Consider the following 17905-nt stretch of genomic DNA (forward strand, 5'->3'; position numbering starts at 1 on the left):
CCAGACAATTTCCTTGCATCAAAGGCCATTTGGTACCCAGCGGCTCGACGGAGGTGTGGGTCCAACAGGGAGGCTGGAGCGGGACCCAGAGCCCTTGGAAACAGGAAGGACATCCTCTGCCCCCCTCCTTGCTCACGGCGTTCTCCCGCGCTGGCTGGGAGAAGCGGCCGATCCCTCTCCCCAAGTCCTGCAGGGCCGGGCAGAGCCCCCAGCCTGGCCAGCTGATGAGACCCAGGCAGCCAGCTCCTTGGCCCGTGGGCCTGCTCACCCTCAAAAGGGGACAATGACAGCAAGGCCACATGCACAGAGTGCAGGAACCCGCACCCACACCCTCACTGTCCAGCCGGCTACAGGTGTTTCCCAGCCTCCGCATCACACAGGACGTGGGGCTCAGAGGAACATCCATTTGCACAAACAAGGTCCCTGACTGGCAAACCCAGGCCTCCAAAGTCACATGACGTTTGCGAGGACGTGATTTAAAGCTGTGTCAGGAACATCTGAGTTCCAAGAAGCCCTGCCCCACTCCCGCCTCCCTCCAAAGGCCCTTTGAAATACCCATTCCCCTAGAAAACCAAGCCTTTCTTATATATAAATTAACCGCTTTATTGAATATCAATAAACTGTACATATAACTATACAAAACGTTTCCGTAGTACAAAATGTTGCTTGCAATATAAATACCAGTGTACCTTTAAAAAATGTAAACATCTTCCCCCTGGGCCCACCTGTCGGGGCCCTGAAAATAGTTCTGGGAGACACATCGGTGGGGCAGAAGCACCCTGGACTTGGGCCCCCGACAAGTGATGGCAATTACTCACATTCCCTTTTGAGAAGCTGTTAAATTGCCTGTGAAACAGGTGCCACCGCGACAAACTGGAGGCCGAAATAGCTGCCCAGGCCCCGGGGCACCCTGGGGTCTAGACGGTCCTCAGCCGGTGGCCGCCCCCGCAGGCCCGTGGGTGCCCCCGGGGGCCGGTTATTGCAGTTACTCGCACCTCCTGGAGAGGTGGCCTGAGGCTTTCTGGGGTGGGGAGGAGCAAGGTCCCCTGAGTGGGGCGGGGGCCTCCCCTCAGTCTGTTGGCTTTTGTCCTGCAGCTCGGAGCGGCCGTATCCAAACAGTTTGGATACACAGGCCCACACAGAAAGGCCCGCTCCAGAAGGCGGGCGGCAGTGGCTGCCAGAGGGGCCGCCCTCCCAGCAGCCGTGCGCAGGACCAGCTGAGGCCCCAGAGCGAACACAACCGGAAGGGGGTCCTCAGCGTCCGTGGGGCCCACAGCGGGGCTCGGAAGGGAATTCCGCGGTGGTGAGGAGGATGCGGGGGTCCCTCCTTCCAGAGCTGGGGGGAGGCTGCTGCATGGGGAGGGTCTGGAGAGGCAGAGGGAGCCCCGGGGGGTCAGCGGGGGCCCCCTGAGCAGCCAGACTCTTGGTGCTTGTGGAGCAGAGACATGCGGGAGAAGGTGCGGGAACAGGTCTTGCACTGGTACTTCTTGACGTCCGAGTGGGTCTGCAGGTGGGCCCGCAGGTTGGAGCGGTCGGCGAAGGCGCGGCTGCAGTGGGAGCAGGAGAAGGGCTTCTCCCCTGGGAAGAGGGAGGGAAGCAGGAGGCCGTCAGGAGGCTGCGGAGTTGCTGGGGACGACAGCTGACGTTTACTGAAATCCCTGCTCCTCCACCCCCGAGGCTGCGGAGCCCTCCTCACCCCCGTGACCCAGGAACCCCGTGACCCAGAAAAGCCAGGCCGTGACCAGTGTGCAAAGGCCTGGTTTTCAACTGGGAGCTCAGGCCAATCAAAGCACTTCACGCTTCTCCCTCAATCCCCGCCTTGCCTCGGTTTAGAGGCGGCGGGACCCAGGCACAGAGACACTGAGCAGCGAGTACAGGGCTGCCCAGGGGGAGCCAAACGGCCTGCCTGCAGGGGCCTCGATTTCTGCCTCCGCCCAGGCCAGCCGCCTCTCAGTTAAGGAGGCTGTGGTGGGGGCTCCTTATCATCACTCCTGAACTGGTTTCATCTGGGAACCAGGCCTGCGAGGAGACTTACAGGCCTTCTCCAGGCTACCCCCTCTCCCCAGGAAGCTGGGCCACTGCTCTGAGCCAAATGGAAGCTGACCACACTCAGAGTAATTTCAAGTCTCCTGTCGGCTCCCCTGTCAGCCTGAGTCCTGCGGGGGCAACGGCCTCCCCTGAACCCATTCCGAGCCTCCAGTCCAGAGGTCTCGGGAACTTTTTCCGTCAGGACTTGTTCAAACCCCTCCCCACCTGTGACCCTCATACCACCTGCCTGGCCAAGACTTTTTCCGTTTGTTTGTTTGTTCTGGGCCAAGATTGTTTTCCGGAAGTCTGATACCCAGGGCTGGGTACACAGTAAGTGCTCAGTAAGTGCTTATACAATGAATAAGTTTTTTCTCAAGGCCTCAGAGAAACCTAACCCATCAATCACCATCAGATTATTGCACTGTTCACCAACTTTTCATAATTCCTGCCCCAACCAAGAGGACAGAGTTTGCAGGCCTAAAACGTTGATGACATATTTTGTTTTGTTTTCCTTAGGAGTGCAGCACTTCCCCCCACAAAAAAAATCAGAATAGTAACTCATTTCACAAATACTTATCAAGCTCCCACTATGTGCTTGGCACTCTTTCATAACATGGAATATTCTTTCCCCCAAACACCATTCTCCTACCCTCCCACTGCTAGGCCCCTGGACCCTGGCCCTCCAGTTAAGTCCCTCCGCTGGAATTCCAGGCAGCCAGGAATGAATGAATCGCAGGAGCCTGCTGGGTGCCTGAGGCGCTGGCACTGGGAAGGAGACGCTCCCGGTTGGCTGCCTGAGGCTGTGTGGAACCACCCATTCACAGGCTCCTCTCCTAAGGCAGTCAGGGGGCTCCCTCGCTGGAGGAGTGGGAAAGGAATGTCGTTGGGTCTCTCATTATTGATCACCCTCTGCATACCAGGCCTGCAGCGTTTGATGATTGCATTCTACGAGGCCCAAGTGAAGCTCTTCTTCACTCACGCACTGCCTCGTGAACAGAGAGCTCACTGTGAGCAGAGCCTGGGAACGGGGTGGAGGCCTGTACTCCCGGGGGGCACAGCCAGCCAGTGCCCTCTGATCGCCTTGGCGAGGGGAAGGAGCCCTGGGCTCCAGCATTATACGCCGAGACTTAGGAAAGGGCCTTCTCTGTGCCTCAGTTTCCTCATCTGTAAGGTGGGGACTATGGCACCTTGCACTGAAGGCTGGAGGCTGGTGGAGTCCCTGCGTTAACACAGGTGAAGGGGAGCCCTGGGCACCGAGGCCCACGCAGCAGCGCTCACTGAACGCCACCTGCATGCTCTGTGTTAGACAGGAGCCTGAACGGCGGGACAGGAGGCCTTGTCGGATGTGATGGGGTGGAGGTTCGTGGGCCCGCAGCAGGCACAGACCCCCGCCCCTCACTGAACCCCCACCCCCAGACGCCTTTATGGTGCTCCTGGCGAGTGTGAAATCGGCACCAGGCCGGCAGGGACAAAGGCCGCCGAGGGGGGCACCGTACATGCGATACTCCCGGGATTAAAGGGGCCTGACACGCTGTGGGCCAGCAGCTGCGGCCCGGAACAGGTGCTGGGCACCGCTGCCCTATATGCACCTGCTCCACCCCGCCAGCCCCCACCCACTGGGGCCACCATTAAGGCACACAATGGGTGTCACTGAGGATGGCAATGGTGAATTTCAACAAGCTTTTTGTGTCGGAGCCATGCCTTTACATTAAAATAATGTCCCATGAGAGGAGAGGGAAGGAGGGCCAGGGGGGCACCCCAGGGTTTCAACCCCCGGCCCCAATGGAACCCCATCAGCTGGGCAGGAACCCAGGACAGCAGAAGCAAGACAGTTGAAGTGTTAAAATCAGTGCCATTTGTGCACCAAGTGAGAGAAACGGGTAGCAATAGTCTGCAAGATGGGGAGGAAGCCGGGCCACTTTGTGGGAGTATTAGCGACACCAATAATGCCTGCAAAATGCATTACTTACAAACCACCCCCGACCCTCGTGGCTCAGAGGTCAGCCCCTGGGCCAGGAAATGCCAGAACTCAGTCTCCAACTGGACAGCTTGACCCCAAAGCTGATAATATGACCCTTGAACCTTCTCCCTCAACAGTCACTCTCTAAAAAGCAGCCCGAAGCTCTGGCCGGGTAGTTCAGTTGGTTGGAGCGTTGCCCTGACACACCCAAGGTGGTGGGTTCGATCCCAGGTCAGAGCACATGCAAGCGTCAACCAATGAATGCACAGGTAAGTGAAGCAACAGATAAAGATCCCTCTCTTTCTCTAAAAAATATATAAGATTTTTAAATAAAAAATAAAGAGCAGCCCCAAACATCAACCCTGACGCTTTGGGATGATGCTCCAACCAACTGAGCTACCCAGTCAGGGCCTAGTGTTCTGTTTCTAAAACACCAAGACATAATCTGTTTTCTGCCAGCTAAGGTGTTCCCAGGGCTGCAGGACAGGATTTGAGTTTATCTACTTCAGGGTGGGGGTGGGGAGAGCAGACCTGAGAACCATCACGATAATAACTTAGGGTAGCTGCCCTATGCAGCACTACCATGCTCTACCTTATATGACTATTCAATCGGGATCCCGAGGTTCAGAGAAGTTAAATCACCTGTTAAAGGCCACACAGCAGGGAAGCAGAACCAACACCAAGACCGTTTGTGTGCAGGCTGATCAGGTGCCAAGCCCAATCCAGAGCTTTCTGTCTTCTTTCTTTCATCTAACCCACACAGAAACCCCCCCACCACCCAGCCAGAGGTATCTCATGCTCAATTTACAGATGAGGAAACTGAGGCTCAGAGTGAAGTATCAGCCCAAGGTTTGAGGAAGTCCTCAAAGCAGCATTCAGAACCAGGTGGGGGGCCTCTAACAACATCCTGCCTGGCCGAGGAGAGGGTAGGCTGGGGGCGTGTGGGGCAGGGAGGGCCCCTTCACACCTGGCTCCAACAGCGAGGTGTTGGTTGCACCTTCCCCATATCCAGCGCCAGCCCATTTGGCCAGGCAACTGAGATTGCAGAGGCGCTTACATTTCAGAGGGCCAGGCCCCTGAACTCCCGAGCTACAAGTTTGAGGACTCGGTTTCTACCATCTGGAAGTGACCGTAAGCCCAGGCTCACAAGAGCTGGCGAAGAAGGCAGTGGGGACCCTGAGGGGGCAGCCAGTCTGCGGGGACACTCACCGGTGTGGGTCCGGACGTGGCCTTGGAGCAGCCAGGGCCTGGAGAAGGCCTTCCCGCAGGTGGCGCAGACGCAGGGCAGCGTGTGGCTTCGGATGTGCATCTTGAGGGCGCCCAGGCTGATGTACTCCTTGTTGCAGTACTTGCAGTTGAAGGCCTTGCGGGACTGGGGGTCCTTGGCCCCTGAGAGCCCGGACAGCTGCTTGGGCAATGGGCCCAAGCCTGGGAAGGCAGCATAACCTTCGGCCTCCAGGGAAGAGGCTGAGGTGGAAGAGAAGGAAGAAGGCGCTGGTGAGGGTGGGCTGGGGGGCTGGGAGCCTTTTCCACTGTCCTCGTCCGACAGGGAGGTCAGCTCCACAGCCTTGGGGATCTCCTGGGGCAGAAGGGAGGCCCAGCCAATTGGCTGGGCCTGGGGTGCCAGGAGAGAGTCCCAGATAAGCGTGGGCAGCGAGGCCGTGGGGTTGAGGACCTCAGGAGGAGGGATGGCCGCCAGCAGGTGGGCCTGGTCGTAGGGCTGCTGGAAGGTAAACTCTGAGGAGAGGCAGAGAGAAAGGCAAGGTCAGGTGTTAGATCAGCCCGTCAACAAACGCTAGCCTGGTGGGGGCCAGGGCTGAATGCGGCAGACACTCGACTCTTATTAGATAAATCAAAGCCTCGAACGGATAGGTTCCTGCCCTCGCAGAGACACCTCCTCACCCAGGTCCTGGTTCTTCCACCTCAGCCTCCAGAACTCAGAGAGAGGATCCCCTCTTTCCAGCCCCAACTCAAGGGGGTCACTCCTCGGAATTCCCCAGGTCCCCAGACTAAAACAAGACCCGGGCCCCCAATCACCCCAGGTCTGAGGCACCACCCGAGTCCCATGCCCCCCCCCCACCATGTACATCTCTTCTCCCACCCCCACCCCCGAATCCTCGGGACTCCGGACTCCTCCCAGCGCCTAACCGGTGTCTCTCCCAAAGAAGCGCCCCGCTCTCATTTCTCACTCGCGGGGTTCTCCCGCCTCTGGGCGGCTGAGAACTGTCCTCAAAGCAAGACCGTCGCCCTCGAAAAGCCCTCCCCCAACCGCCCGATCCACCTGCCGCGGGCTCCTCTACCCCTCCTCCCATTTCCCCGTTCCGAGGCCTTTGACTCGCTTTCGGCCCCTAGTCCTTCTCCCCATGTCCGCTTCCCTAAAGGATCCCCTTCGCCTGTCTCCCCCAAAGCCCCACCCCGGGGGCCACGTCCACTCACCTGGAGAAGAGTCGTGCAGTTCGCTGTAGTTGGGCCTCCGGCGGGAGCAGGCAGACTTCCTGACGAGGAAAGAGCGCGGCATGGTGGCCGAAGCAAGCCGGGGTCGCCGAGCCGCACTGGCGTCGCAAGCACCCTCTCCGGCGAGGCCGAGCCGCAGCGATTTGAGCTGAGTCCGGCCGCCAACTCCTTAAGTATCCAGCCATAGAGGGCGTGGCCTTTGTCACCTCGGAGCCAATCAAGGAGCTCCTTCCCCGAGGGCACGCCCCAAGCAGGTGCGCGAGGGGCGGGCGGGGCTGGCGCCGCGTGGCGCTGGGAGCCGGGCGGGGGCTGCTCCAACGTCCGGCTGTGGGCGCTGTGCTGACCGCTCGGCGGCGAGCTGCTGGGGAGGGGAGGGGCGGGGCTGGGCGCCGGGCGTCGGGAACCCCAGGCTAGGCGGGACCCCCTTAGGGACCCCACGCACCGGCCAGCTCAGCGCCGCACGGTCGCTGCCTCTGGCGCCCCCTGGTGCCGCGCGCACTAGGTAGGGTCTGGGCACCTGACATTCCGAAACCGCCTCCGCCTCAGGCTTTGGGAGGGGGCGGAATTTTTCCTCCGCCCGGCTGGCGCTTCGCAAAGAGCGTGGGATAGAGGAGGAACGAACACTGTACCGGTGGCGGTGGGGGGGGGGGCAATGCGAGGAGCTGGGCATCTTCACGTGGCTCCTCCAGTGTGAGATACCACAGCTTTCTTGCAAAGCTACCAAAATGTATTCGTTCCTTCACTTAGCAAGTGTTTACTGAGCGCCCACCGTGGGCCAGGCACTGGTCTAGGAGCTGTGGACTCAGCCCTGAACAATACACTCGAGGTCTCTACCGAAGGCCAGCTAGCTCACCGTCCCGTAGGGGAGACAGACGAAGTAAACAGACAATTACAATGCAAACGAAAGTGCGCTTTGATGGGGGATAGGGGGAAGCCGCAGGGCGCTGTGACAGTCAAGAAGAGGCAGGTCACCTGACAGGGGGGCAGGGCAACTTCTCAGAAGAAATGCAGAAATACTGAAGGGACAGGCCCGAGGTAAGAATCAGTAACTACTGCAGAGCCATTGAGAGCGGTTCCCAGGGGTGGGGGTGGGGTAGGCAGGCCAGGTGAGGTCAGATATGCTGGGCCTCCAGGCTCTAGAGGCGTTTGGACTTTGCCCCAAGGACACTGGGGAGCCAAGGAAGGATTTTCAGCTCTGGAGGACCTGTTGGAGTTCCATCAAGAAAGATCACTCTGGGCTAGTGGGAGAAAGTAGTAGGGAAGTGTGGTGCCCAGGGGGGTCTTTTCGCCTGTCTGGGGACCATCAATCGTGGTCTAAAGGACCTAACACTGGGCTCCACGGGGAGGGGGGGCGGTGCTGGAACTGACTGATCCAATGGGGGGTGCGCCCAGGGAAGGGACAGTGGACCCTCACCCCTAGCTCTTCTGTGAACCCACTGACTGACTCCAGACCGGGCCATGCCAGGCCTGGGGTAAGGATGGGGGTCTAACTTGGTTCCACCTGTGAATCAAGGACCATGGAAACCTGTAAGTCCCTCCACTCACCACCTAGAATGAAGGCAGGGACCCTTGTCTGGGCCGGTAGGTGCTGGGGATAAAACACTTGTGAACGCAATGAGCATCCTTACCCTGGTTGTAGTGGGTGAGCCCAGGGCAGGGTGGGGGAGACAGGCCACGTGCTGGCATTACAAAGAGCACACTTCCCTCCTGTGTCTACATAGCTGCAATCACGATTTCCCTCCACGTGCAAGCCAGAGCTAGCAAGGCCACGTCCCTCTGCTCAGACCCTTCCATGCTCCCGTCTCACCCCGATTAGAAGCCCAAGCCCTCACCACCACCCTCCACCCTGATCTCACCTCTGCTGACCTTGTCTGGAGCCCCTCCCTCCCTCTCCCCTCCCCTTGCACAGTGATTCCCCCGCCCACTTCTTTCTGTTCCTCAGGTCCCAGCCCTAGGCCCGCACAGGGCCTTGGCACCTGCCCTGCTCCCTGCTCCCTGCTCCCTGCATCTCTCTTCACCTGGCTGGCTCCCTTGCAGGCTCCATTTCAGCACTAATGTCACCAACTGCTTAGCCTCATTAGGAAGGATAGGAATGCAAATGAAAACCACAGTGAGATACGATTTCACAGCCATCAGGGGACAGAAAGTTAAAATTTGGTCAATCGCAAGTGTTGATGAGGATGCGAGGACAGCAGGACCTTTGTTGCATGCTGGGGCGAGTGTCGATGGGCAGGGCCACTTTGGAAAACTCTGGCGTGAGCTAGGGGCAAGTGACTTCCCAGAATTCTCCCAAGCCAACTGTATCCCTGGGCCCCACCCTCACAGACATCCTGATTTAACCCATCTGATAGGGAGGGGGCCTCTGGTATTCGAGTTTTTAAAAGCTCCCCAGGGGATTCTAATAAGCAGCTGAAGTTGAGAACTGATGCCCAGCTCTCAACCCAGAAAAGACAAGAGACACTCCTTGCACCCTTGTTCCTGACAGCAAAAAACTGGAAACAACCCGAATGTTTGTCAACAGTAGAGTGGGTTAATAAATCGTGATACAATCCAGTAATGGAATGCTACATAGCAATAACAATGACCTACCTGCCCTGGCTGGGCAGCTCAGCTGGTTAGAGCATTGTCCTGACATGTCAAGGTTTTGTGTTTGATCCCTGGTCAGGACACCTACAAGGGTCGACCGGTGAATGCATGAATAGTTGGACCAACGTGTTGACGTTTTTCTCTCTCTCTGGCTTTCTAAAATCAGTAAGTTGGAAAATAAATCCTACCACCCCATGTAGCAACAGGGATAAACCTCAAAAGCGTAATTTTACAAACAAGGGTGGGAAGGATGTGGAGGAAGGGCCGCTGATGCGTGGCTGGTGGGGTTGTAAATTGGTGCGGCTACTGTGGAAAACAGTAGGGAGGTTCCTCAAAGAAATGTTTAAAAATTAAAAAACTAGAACCACCACATGACGCAGCGATTCCATTTCTTGTATGTATCTGAAGAAACTGAAAACACTAGTTTGAAAAGATACACGACCCCTTTCTGTTCACTGCAGCATTATTTACAATAGCCAAGATACAGAAGCAACCCAGGTGTCCATGGACAGACGAATGGATAAAGCGGAGGTGGTCCATTTACACGATGGAATATTACTCAGCCGTAAAAAAGAATGAAATCTTGCCATTCGAAACATGCACAGACCTAGAGGGTGTTATGCTAAGTGAAGTAAGTCAGAAAAAGACAAATACCATATGATTTCACTTATGAAATCTAAAAAGCAAAATAAACGAATAAAACAGAAACTCATAACAAAGAATTGGTGGTTGCAGATGAAAGGGGTGGGGGATGGGCAGAAAGGTGAAAGGGGTTAAGAAGTACAAATAGCCAGTCATAAAAACCGTCACGGGAATTTACATCATAGGGAATACGGTCAATAAAAAATATAGTACAGCATAGGGAATATCGTCAATAATATTGTAATAGCTTTGCATAGGCTCAGATGGGTACTGGAGTTATTAGGATGATCACTTTGCAAAGTATGTAAGTGTCTGAACACTATGTTTTACACCTGAAACTAACATAATATTGTATATGTATAATATAGATATAATACTATAATAGAAAAATACATTTGTAAAAAGAAAAAAGAGCCCTGACTGGTGTGGCTCAGTGGATTGAGCACAGGCCTGAGAATCAAACAGTCACCGGTTCGATTCCCAGTCAGGGCACATGCCTGGGTTGCAGGGCAGGTCCCTGGTGGGGGGCACTCGAGAGGCAACCGCACATTGATGTTTCTCCCCCTCTCTTCCTCCCTCCTTTCCCCTCTGTCTAAAAATAAATAAAATCTTTTTTTAAAAAGCACCGAGGAATGAAAAAATAGAAGGAAAACCCATCACATTGTATACTTTAAATGTTATAATTTTATTTGTCAATTATACCTCAACAAAGCTAAAAGAAAAAAACATGTTAAGCAAACTAGTCGAGTCACAAGCGAATGCATACAATCCATTGTATTCACATAAGGTTCAAAGGCAGGCAGACGAAACCCTGTATTGTATGAGAATGTATACGGAGCCGGTAAAACTACCAAGACAAGTCAGGAAATGTTTACTACAAAATTCTAGAGATTGGTTAGCTGCGGGAGGAGGGGCTTCTGGATTCTTGGTCCTGTTCTGTTTCTTAATTGCAAAAAGATCTTTATGATTAGCCTTTAAACTGAACGTAGGCAATTGAATACTTCTGGTATAAATGATATTTTAAACAAAATACAAAATTTAAGTCACTTCCTCGATGGAGCCCGGGCTTGTCACCCATCCTGGCCAAAATAGAACCCCGCCGCTGGCAACAGCACTTTTTAAAATCCTGTCACCCTCTCCAGTTTCTTCAAAGAGCTTAGCAGAGGCTCAATCCAGTCCTTAGTGAACGGTTGATGACTGCCTGTACCTCCTCCTGGCACCCGTAGGGAGTTACCTGGCCTCCCCGGGCCTCAGTTCCCTCAACTGGAACAGGTGGGCCGCTCCCATTTCCTGGAGATGCCCGCCTGGGTGGAGAGCCCAGCGGCCCCTCGTGCTCAGAAACACCATGGCCCGCCCACCTTTGCATTTTCCTTAGGCACCTGAGCCCTGGAGGGGGTGTAAGGGGGTGGGGAGAGACTTTCTTGGATCTGGGCTGTCCTCTCCCTTCTGATTCAATGGCCCCGCTGTCCCTTCTGATTCAATGGCCCCGCTGTCCCTTCTCCTGACCAGTTCCCTCCTTCACGTTGGCGAAGGAGAATTGGAGATGGAAGGCGGCTTTGGGTGAGGCCCCGGGACCGCAGGGGAAGGCGAGGCCGCAAGGTGGTATCAGATCCTCCCGGAAAAGGGCGGGTTCCGCAGCTGGGCCGCTGTGGACCCGCCAGCGCCGAACCTACCTCCCCAGCGCCCTCTGCCGGCCGGGGCGCTCCGCGCCACCGTCTCGGGCCTGTCGCGCGGGGCTGCTCAGTCCTCAACAGGGGTAGGAACTGGTACAGCTGCCTTGGGGGGCAGTTTGGTAATATCTAATATGACAAGGAAAGGCCTCTGGGAGGAAGATACATTTAATTACAGCCCTGCATCTTCCACAGGTGTCCATTCCCCAAAAGTGAAACCAGTAACTTTAAAAAAAATGAGATTTACCAGCAACCAACCAAAAAAGAAAGTCTCTCCCTCCATCCAGGTCTCTAGGTTCCTCCCCAAAGGCAACTATTTTTACCCCTGTGTTGTATGACCTTTCAGAGATGGTCTTTATGGAAACAAGGAGATACATAGTACCTGTATTTAGTAGGCAAATCCCTTCCCTACGTAACACATGCGGGACCCTTCACGCTAGCCTACACCTTGCTTTTTCCTCTCAAGTAACAATATTCAGTGTCTCGAAAAATTGTGCCTTATCAGTACACACACGGCTATCTTTTGCAGGACAGCAGACTTTCATTGTACGGATTACACCATAGTCACACAATTTACCTAACAAGGTGATGGGCATTTAGGGTAGATCGCAATTTTTGGCTGCTACGAACATGGTGGCAATTTCAATGAAAGATCTTGTACATATCGTATATCTTTATACTCTGGCTCAAAGGTATGTTACATGGAATGCTGATAGACTTGTCCAAATGTCCTTCCAAAAGGTGAAGCTGAATTACACTTCATCAGCTGGGAGGTGAGGGACCCTTTAAGAAACTTGGCGGGGGTAAGGTATTGTTCGTTTTATCTTTGCCTATCTGAGAGGGAAAGTGAGGTCTCCGGGTTACAATTTGCATTTCACTTGAGTGGGGTGGAGCGGTTTTTTGTTTGTTTGTTTGCTTGTTTGTTTTCGAAGGTACTCCAAAGCCATTTCTGTTCCTCCACATTCTAAACTACCCTGTCGTTGCCAAGTTGATGAAATTCTTAATTGCTAAGACATCTTTGCCTGTTCGGCTAACTGGCCCCAGTGATCAGATCATGAGTCCTGGAGTGAGCGGATCAGAACCAGAGTTAATCCGGACTGGGGAGAATGCAGTGCCTATGGAAAGTTCAAGGAATGAGTCAATGTTCAACCTCCACCTTTATCCTTGATTTAAAACACAAAAACCTTCTGAGTGTCTCACACTTGCCTGAAAACAAAGAGTGATTCAGCCTTGGGCCTGACCCCACAGGCCCCCTGTGAAGCAATCAGTCACCTTCCCCGGAGACAAATGTTATCAGGGGAATTTTCTGGGTTCTGGTCTGTTGGGCGTGGTCCAGAGCTGGGGGCTCCAACAAAGGGGTACAAGCCCTTTCATTCACATTTGCCGAGCACCTGCATTGTACGAGGTTCTTGCCCTCGAGGCAAGAACCACACGGGGGTGGGGGGACCAGTTAATACATTACGGTGCAGTCATATTGCCCACCTGTCCCAAAGGAGAAAGCTTTATATATGCAATGGCTGTGGAATCTCGTCAAGGCATCAAGTGGTAAAGAACAAGGTGCAAAACAGCAAGCACAATGCGATCCCGTTTGCATAGGAAGAGGGAGGAGTATGTGGATACTTCTCAGAGACAGATACACCTCCGGAGGAGGAAGACGTGAAAACTAGTTGTCTCCGAGGAGAGGATCTGGTGGCCGGGGGGGCAAGGGTGGGAGGGACATTTACGACGTGCCCTTTCCCATGTCTTACATTTTTAAAATTACTATTTGCAAGTATTAACCTCATTCACAGTGTAGCAAAGTTGTCCATCAGAGAGGACTTTTAAAATAGAAGTGTGTAGTCCAGTCAGTGGGATATCTTGCAGCCGTTCAAGTGTCGAAGCCTGTCTGTGGTTCCCACCTCCCACAGGAAAGGCCAGTCTTCGGTGACGCCACCAGGCACCTGCAGGATCTGGCCCCTCGTGGCCCCTCTGAGCTCACCCAGCCCCCACCAAGGCCCTCCAATGGACCCCACCCAACCTGCTCCAGCCTGGGAGACTTTGCATCTGTGTTTCCTCTCCTGAATGCTCTTGCCCCACCCTGGGTCCACAGCTCACTCCCCGTCCCTCCTCCGTTTAATTTTTCTCCCTAGCACACACCACAGTTTGACACAGTGTACGTTTTACTTACTTCGCTGATTGCCCTTTAGAGCAGAGCTCTGCAAACTGCAGCCCACGCCCCCTACGGCCGAATCTGCCTGAGGGTTTTTGTGTGGCTCTTGAGCCAAGAACAGCTTTTACAGATTAATATTTGCAGTCGATTTGAGAGTAGGGCACACTAATTTGGAAACCCAATGACAGCAAAATGTCAGTCTTCAAAAGAGAATCCCATTCTCATTCATAGACCTGTATTAACAAAAATTTATATTTAAATACTATTTTGAATGTTGTCAATAAAGAAAAATGTGATTTGTTTTATATAAATACCCACTGAGGCCCACAAAACCGAAATATCCCCTCTGCTCTAGATGGTCCCACCTGGGTAGGAACTGTAATCCGTCTTGTTCAATGCTGTGACCCAGGCACCCAGAAACAGGCCTGGTGTATAGTAGGTGCTCAATAAAATTAGCTGAATGGATGATCAAACCGACGGACTTTTTAAGTGAAAAAAATACATCAAGTGAGCAGCATACTTAATAGGCTGCCTTTTGTGTGGAAGCAAATAAATAAGACAATATCCCCCACACAGGCCCAGACTGTGCAAGGAGACCGAAGAGCGTGGTTCCTTCTGAGGAAGTGGCAGACGGAAGTGGGAAGGAAACTTCTTTTTCTCCAAACCTTTTTTGAAGAGTATGATTTTTTAAATTTCAGATACCTGTGTCACCATGTCAGATGACATACTTTTTCATGAGAAAGCCCGCCACAACACCGGGGCAGACGTTCATGGCCTCTGAGACTCGGTTTGTTCATCCGGTCAATGGGGTAATAAGGTGGGTGACCAACTGTCCTGGCTCGCTCAGATCGGAGGGTGTTTGGGGACCATCCTGGGCAACCAGAACGAGGTGGTTAAAAGGAAGTTGTCCGGGGCCTACAGGTGGACGTGTGTGAGCTGAAGGGGACGGGCCTAAAACCAGATCTCTGCACCTGCTGGTGTGGCGTCTCTTAGGGGGGCCACCCTGGCACTCCAGGGCTGAGACTGGTCGTTGGGATCGCCCAAAGGTGCGGAGTGTCTCTTCCCCCAAGAATGAATCTCCTGGCACCTGCCACCAGGGACTCGCCACACTATCTCTCGGACTATCTCGCACACTCACTGGGCCTTGGCAGCCTCGCCCCGGACGGGGCTGATAGCTCCCTGCTATCTCTGCCTTCCTGGCAGAGCGCTGGACCCGTGTCTAGGAAAAGCCCCCAGGGCCTCCTCTGTCCCACACCCACCTGGGATGCCTCTAGACCTCCGAGTCTCACCGAGTGTCCTCGGAGCCAAGGGCAAGCGGCAGCCAACTGTTTCCTTAGGTCAAAGTCAGCTGTTTCGAGCACGAAATGAAATCCTGGGGTTTATCGCCCCCGCTCTCACCCTTGCTCCTCAAATCCAGCCTCATGGGCCTTTCTGCCTCCATACACTGCCTTTGTCCTTGCTGTTCCTTCTGCCCCCAACGCCCTTCCCCTCCCCAGATGTTCCTAGAGCTTGTCTCACCTAGAGATGCTACTCTCCTCTCCCTTTCCCACCTCGGTCCCATTGGCCCCTTTGAGCAAGCCCTGCGTGGCAGGCCAGATTATCAGCCCCACTGTACAGATGAGGAAACCGAGGCCCAGAGAGCTGCGGTACTGGTGTGCTTAAGTCACAGTGAACAAGTAAGTCGTGGAGTTCACTGGCCTGGGGGCCGGGCCACGTGCTAGAGCAGACAGCCCCCACTGCCCCGGAGCTCACAGGTGAGGGACCCGGTGAGTCAGGGAGGTCAGCTCCGCACTGACCCCAGGCTGAGGATGGCCCGGGGAGAGGAGGAAACAGTGAGAGGGCGTTCCGGGCAGCAGCGGCCAGTGACCTCCACGGTGAACAAGCCCCCGGGCAGATGAGTGTTCCGGGACACACAGCGCTGACACAGTCCCGAGCCCCTGAAGAGTTTTAGGGGCTGCCCCACGTTTTAAGATCAGAAATGTTCAAATGGAGTTTAACAGGTGTGGTCTCTTAGGTATTTTTATTGAACACAGGAACGCTTTTAAGATACACGCCAGATAAAATACAGATGCCCAATTACATTAGAATTTCAGGTAAACAACAATAAGCTTTCAGTGTTACTAGACTGCACAGGGCAGACTTGTTCTTTCTCAGAAATTCAAGTCTAACTGGGCCTCCTGTATTTTTATTTCTGACTCTGGCAGCCCCCCCACCCCCCCCACCCTTGGGGGCTGGCTCCTCTCAGCACTTCCAGCAACATCTCCCAGCAGGGGGTCATCAGACTGCTTCCCATCTTTTGCTTTTCAGGAACAATAGTTCCACGAAACCCTTGCACAAAGGACTCTGGCCTCGTCCGCAATTGTATCTGGAGGGTGTGTGCCTGAGGTCACTTAGTCACATCTCCACCTGGATGTTTGTGGCCCTGCCTCAGACAGGTTGCCTCAGCGGCTCTGTAGAGCAGAGCAGCGAACCTGGTCTCTCCCAGGCCCCCCCAGCCCCCTTCCTGCCACGCTCCACCGTGCTCTCTCCCCTTCTCTCTCTTTTCTGTGTGTCCCCTGACTCTGCCTGCCTGTGCCTGTTCCTCCCTATTTCTCTCTCAAACTCTCCATTTGACCCAGCAGCTCTGCAAAAATATGCAGATAAGTGGGCAAAGATACACTTGTAAGGATGCTCTAGCATTGTCTGTACCGGTCAAACTTTAACCACCTAAACGCCCACTGATAAATCAAGTACGGTCCACCCTCACCGGGAACATCACGCAGCCATTAACAGTAACTCCACATTGACTTGCAAGAGGTTGATGAACAAATTGTGGAGTGAAAAACACAGGTCACAGGCAGGAAATCAGGCACGTGGCCACTTTAAGTTTCAACCGAAAATGTGGTGACCCCAGCACCTGGAAGGGTTCCACTATTGATGAAGTGGCCATGGGGTTGTCTTAAGGGTTCGATGACGAGCAGTGGTGTTGTTTCTTTATATTTTTCTGCCCTACCTGTTCTTTCTTTTTTTTGTCTTTTCAGATTTTTTCTTTTTAGAGAGGGGAAGGGAGGGAGAAAGGGGGCGGGGAAACACTGACATGGGAAACATCGATGGGTTGCCTCTCAAATGCACCCCAACTGGAGACCGAACCCACATCCTAGGCATGTACCGTGACTGGGAATCGAACTTGAGACCTTTTGGGACAATGCTCCAACTGAGCCACACTGGCTGAGGCCCTCTAGATGGATTTTACAATCAGAAAAGGCATCAATCACTAAAGTCTTGCAACCTTTAAGGTCCAAGCTTGTCCACCTGATTCTAAACCAAGTTGCTGCCCTACCCCAGCTAGAGCAGATTCATTGCAACACACCTTACTTTACTTCCTGAACTAGCCTAAGGATGAGGCTCTCCTAAAAGTTACAGATTCCCAGGCCCCAGCTACAACTATCAACCAGAATTTCCGAGGGGCCTCAGGGTGTATTTTGTAACAAGTGCCTCCCAGGTAGTTCCTGTCTTCAGGTAGAGTTTGGGAAACACTGCATCTAACAACATTGTTGAGTCATCAAACAGCTGCTAGTTGTTTGGGCCGGGCAGGGCGGGGGACACTGGGTGGTCGCAGGAATGGATGAGAAAAACAGTGGTACCATCAGTAGCTCACATGGATTAAGCACATGTTCTGTGCTAGGCCCTGTTCTAATGCTTCACGTGGGTTATTTCACTAGATTCCCACAACCCTGTGAGGAAGACACTTTTATGAACTCCATTTCACTGATGAGGACACTGAGGCACATAGAGATACAAATAACTTGTCTAAGGCCACATGGCTAGCAGTGTGAATGCTGGGGATAGGGGACTGTGCGCTGTGCCTGAGACCATCAGTTTGGGGGGCACCTCTGCTTTGTAACGCTTGGGCAGATCACTCACCGGACGGCCGCCACTCCCTCGTCTGTGTAATGGGAGTGACGCAAGTGCCCCCCCTGCAGGGCTGGGGAAGAGGGTGCAGGAAGCCGGGCTTTTCCTCAGTGCCTGGCTTTGGTCACCTTTCAGGAGTTGAAGGAGGGAGGATTACATCAAGTTTATTTGAGGGTAGGCACCGTGCCAGAACAAGGGGTTAGAAAGATTAGCGTCGCCCTGGCTGGCGTGGCTGAGGGTTGAGCACCGTGTTGCGAAATGAAAGGTTGCTGGTTGGATTCCCACTCAGGGCACGTGCCTGGGTTGTGGGCCTGGTCCCTGGCTGGGGGCCTGAGAGGCAACTGGCAGATGTTTCTCTTAGACATTGATGTTCCTCTCCCTCCCTTCCCATCTCTCTAAAAATCGACTTTAAAAGAATTAGCATCATTGTCATTAATTCTGTCCGCATAACGCCCAGCAAGGCCCCATGTGGGACATTCAGCTGACACCATGGAAGGCCAGGGCGTAACTAGAAGAACGAAGGCA

The 17905-nt window shown here is 53.9% G+C and overlaps 1 protein-coding gene across 1 annotated transcript; it reads right to left on the reverse strand.

Annotated features, from left to right (window-relative positions):
- Positions 1 to 603: 603 nt before the first annotated feature.
- On the reverse strand, positions 604 to 6567 carry SNAI1 (snail family transcriptional repressor 1). The gene is made up of 3 exons (XM_045833344.1): positions 6425 to 6567; positions 5198 to 5725; positions 604 to 1578 (listed from the first exon to the last, which is right to left on the reverse strand). The coding sequence occupies exons 1-3, from the start codon at positions 6504 to 6506 to the stop codon at positions 1394 to 1396; spliced, it is 795 nt and encodes a 264-aa protein (XP_045689300.1). The 5' UTR covers positions 6507 to 6567; the 3' UTR covers positions 604 to 1393.
- Positions 6568 to 17905: the final 11338 nt, after the last annotated feature.

Source organism: Phyllostomus hastatus, unplaced genomic scaffold, assembly GCF_019186645.2.
Source record: "Phyllostomus hastatus isolate PE091 unplaced genomic scaffold, TTU_PhHast_1.1 phas_contig_17, whole genome shotgun sequence".
Taxonomy (NCBI): domain Eukaryota; kingdom Metazoa; phylum Chordata; class Mammalia; order Chiroptera; family Phyllostomidae; genus Phyllostomus; species Phyllostomus hastatus.

Bases quoted from the DNA above. Each gene is read 5' to 3' on its own strand.
- SNAI1 (XM_045833344.1), bottom strand. From the start codon at position 6,506: ATGCCGCGCTCTTTCCTCGTCAGGAAGTCTGCCTGCTCCCGCCGGAGG. The intron at 5,726-6,424 runs GTGAGTGGACGT...GCCTCTCCTCAG, and splicing joins ACTGCACGACTCTTCTCCAG to AGTTTACCTTCCAGCAGCCC. The intron at 1,579-5,197 runs GTGAGTGTCCCC...CCCTCTTCCCAG, and splicing joins CCACGTCCGGACCCACACCG to GGGAGAAGCCCTTCTCCTGC.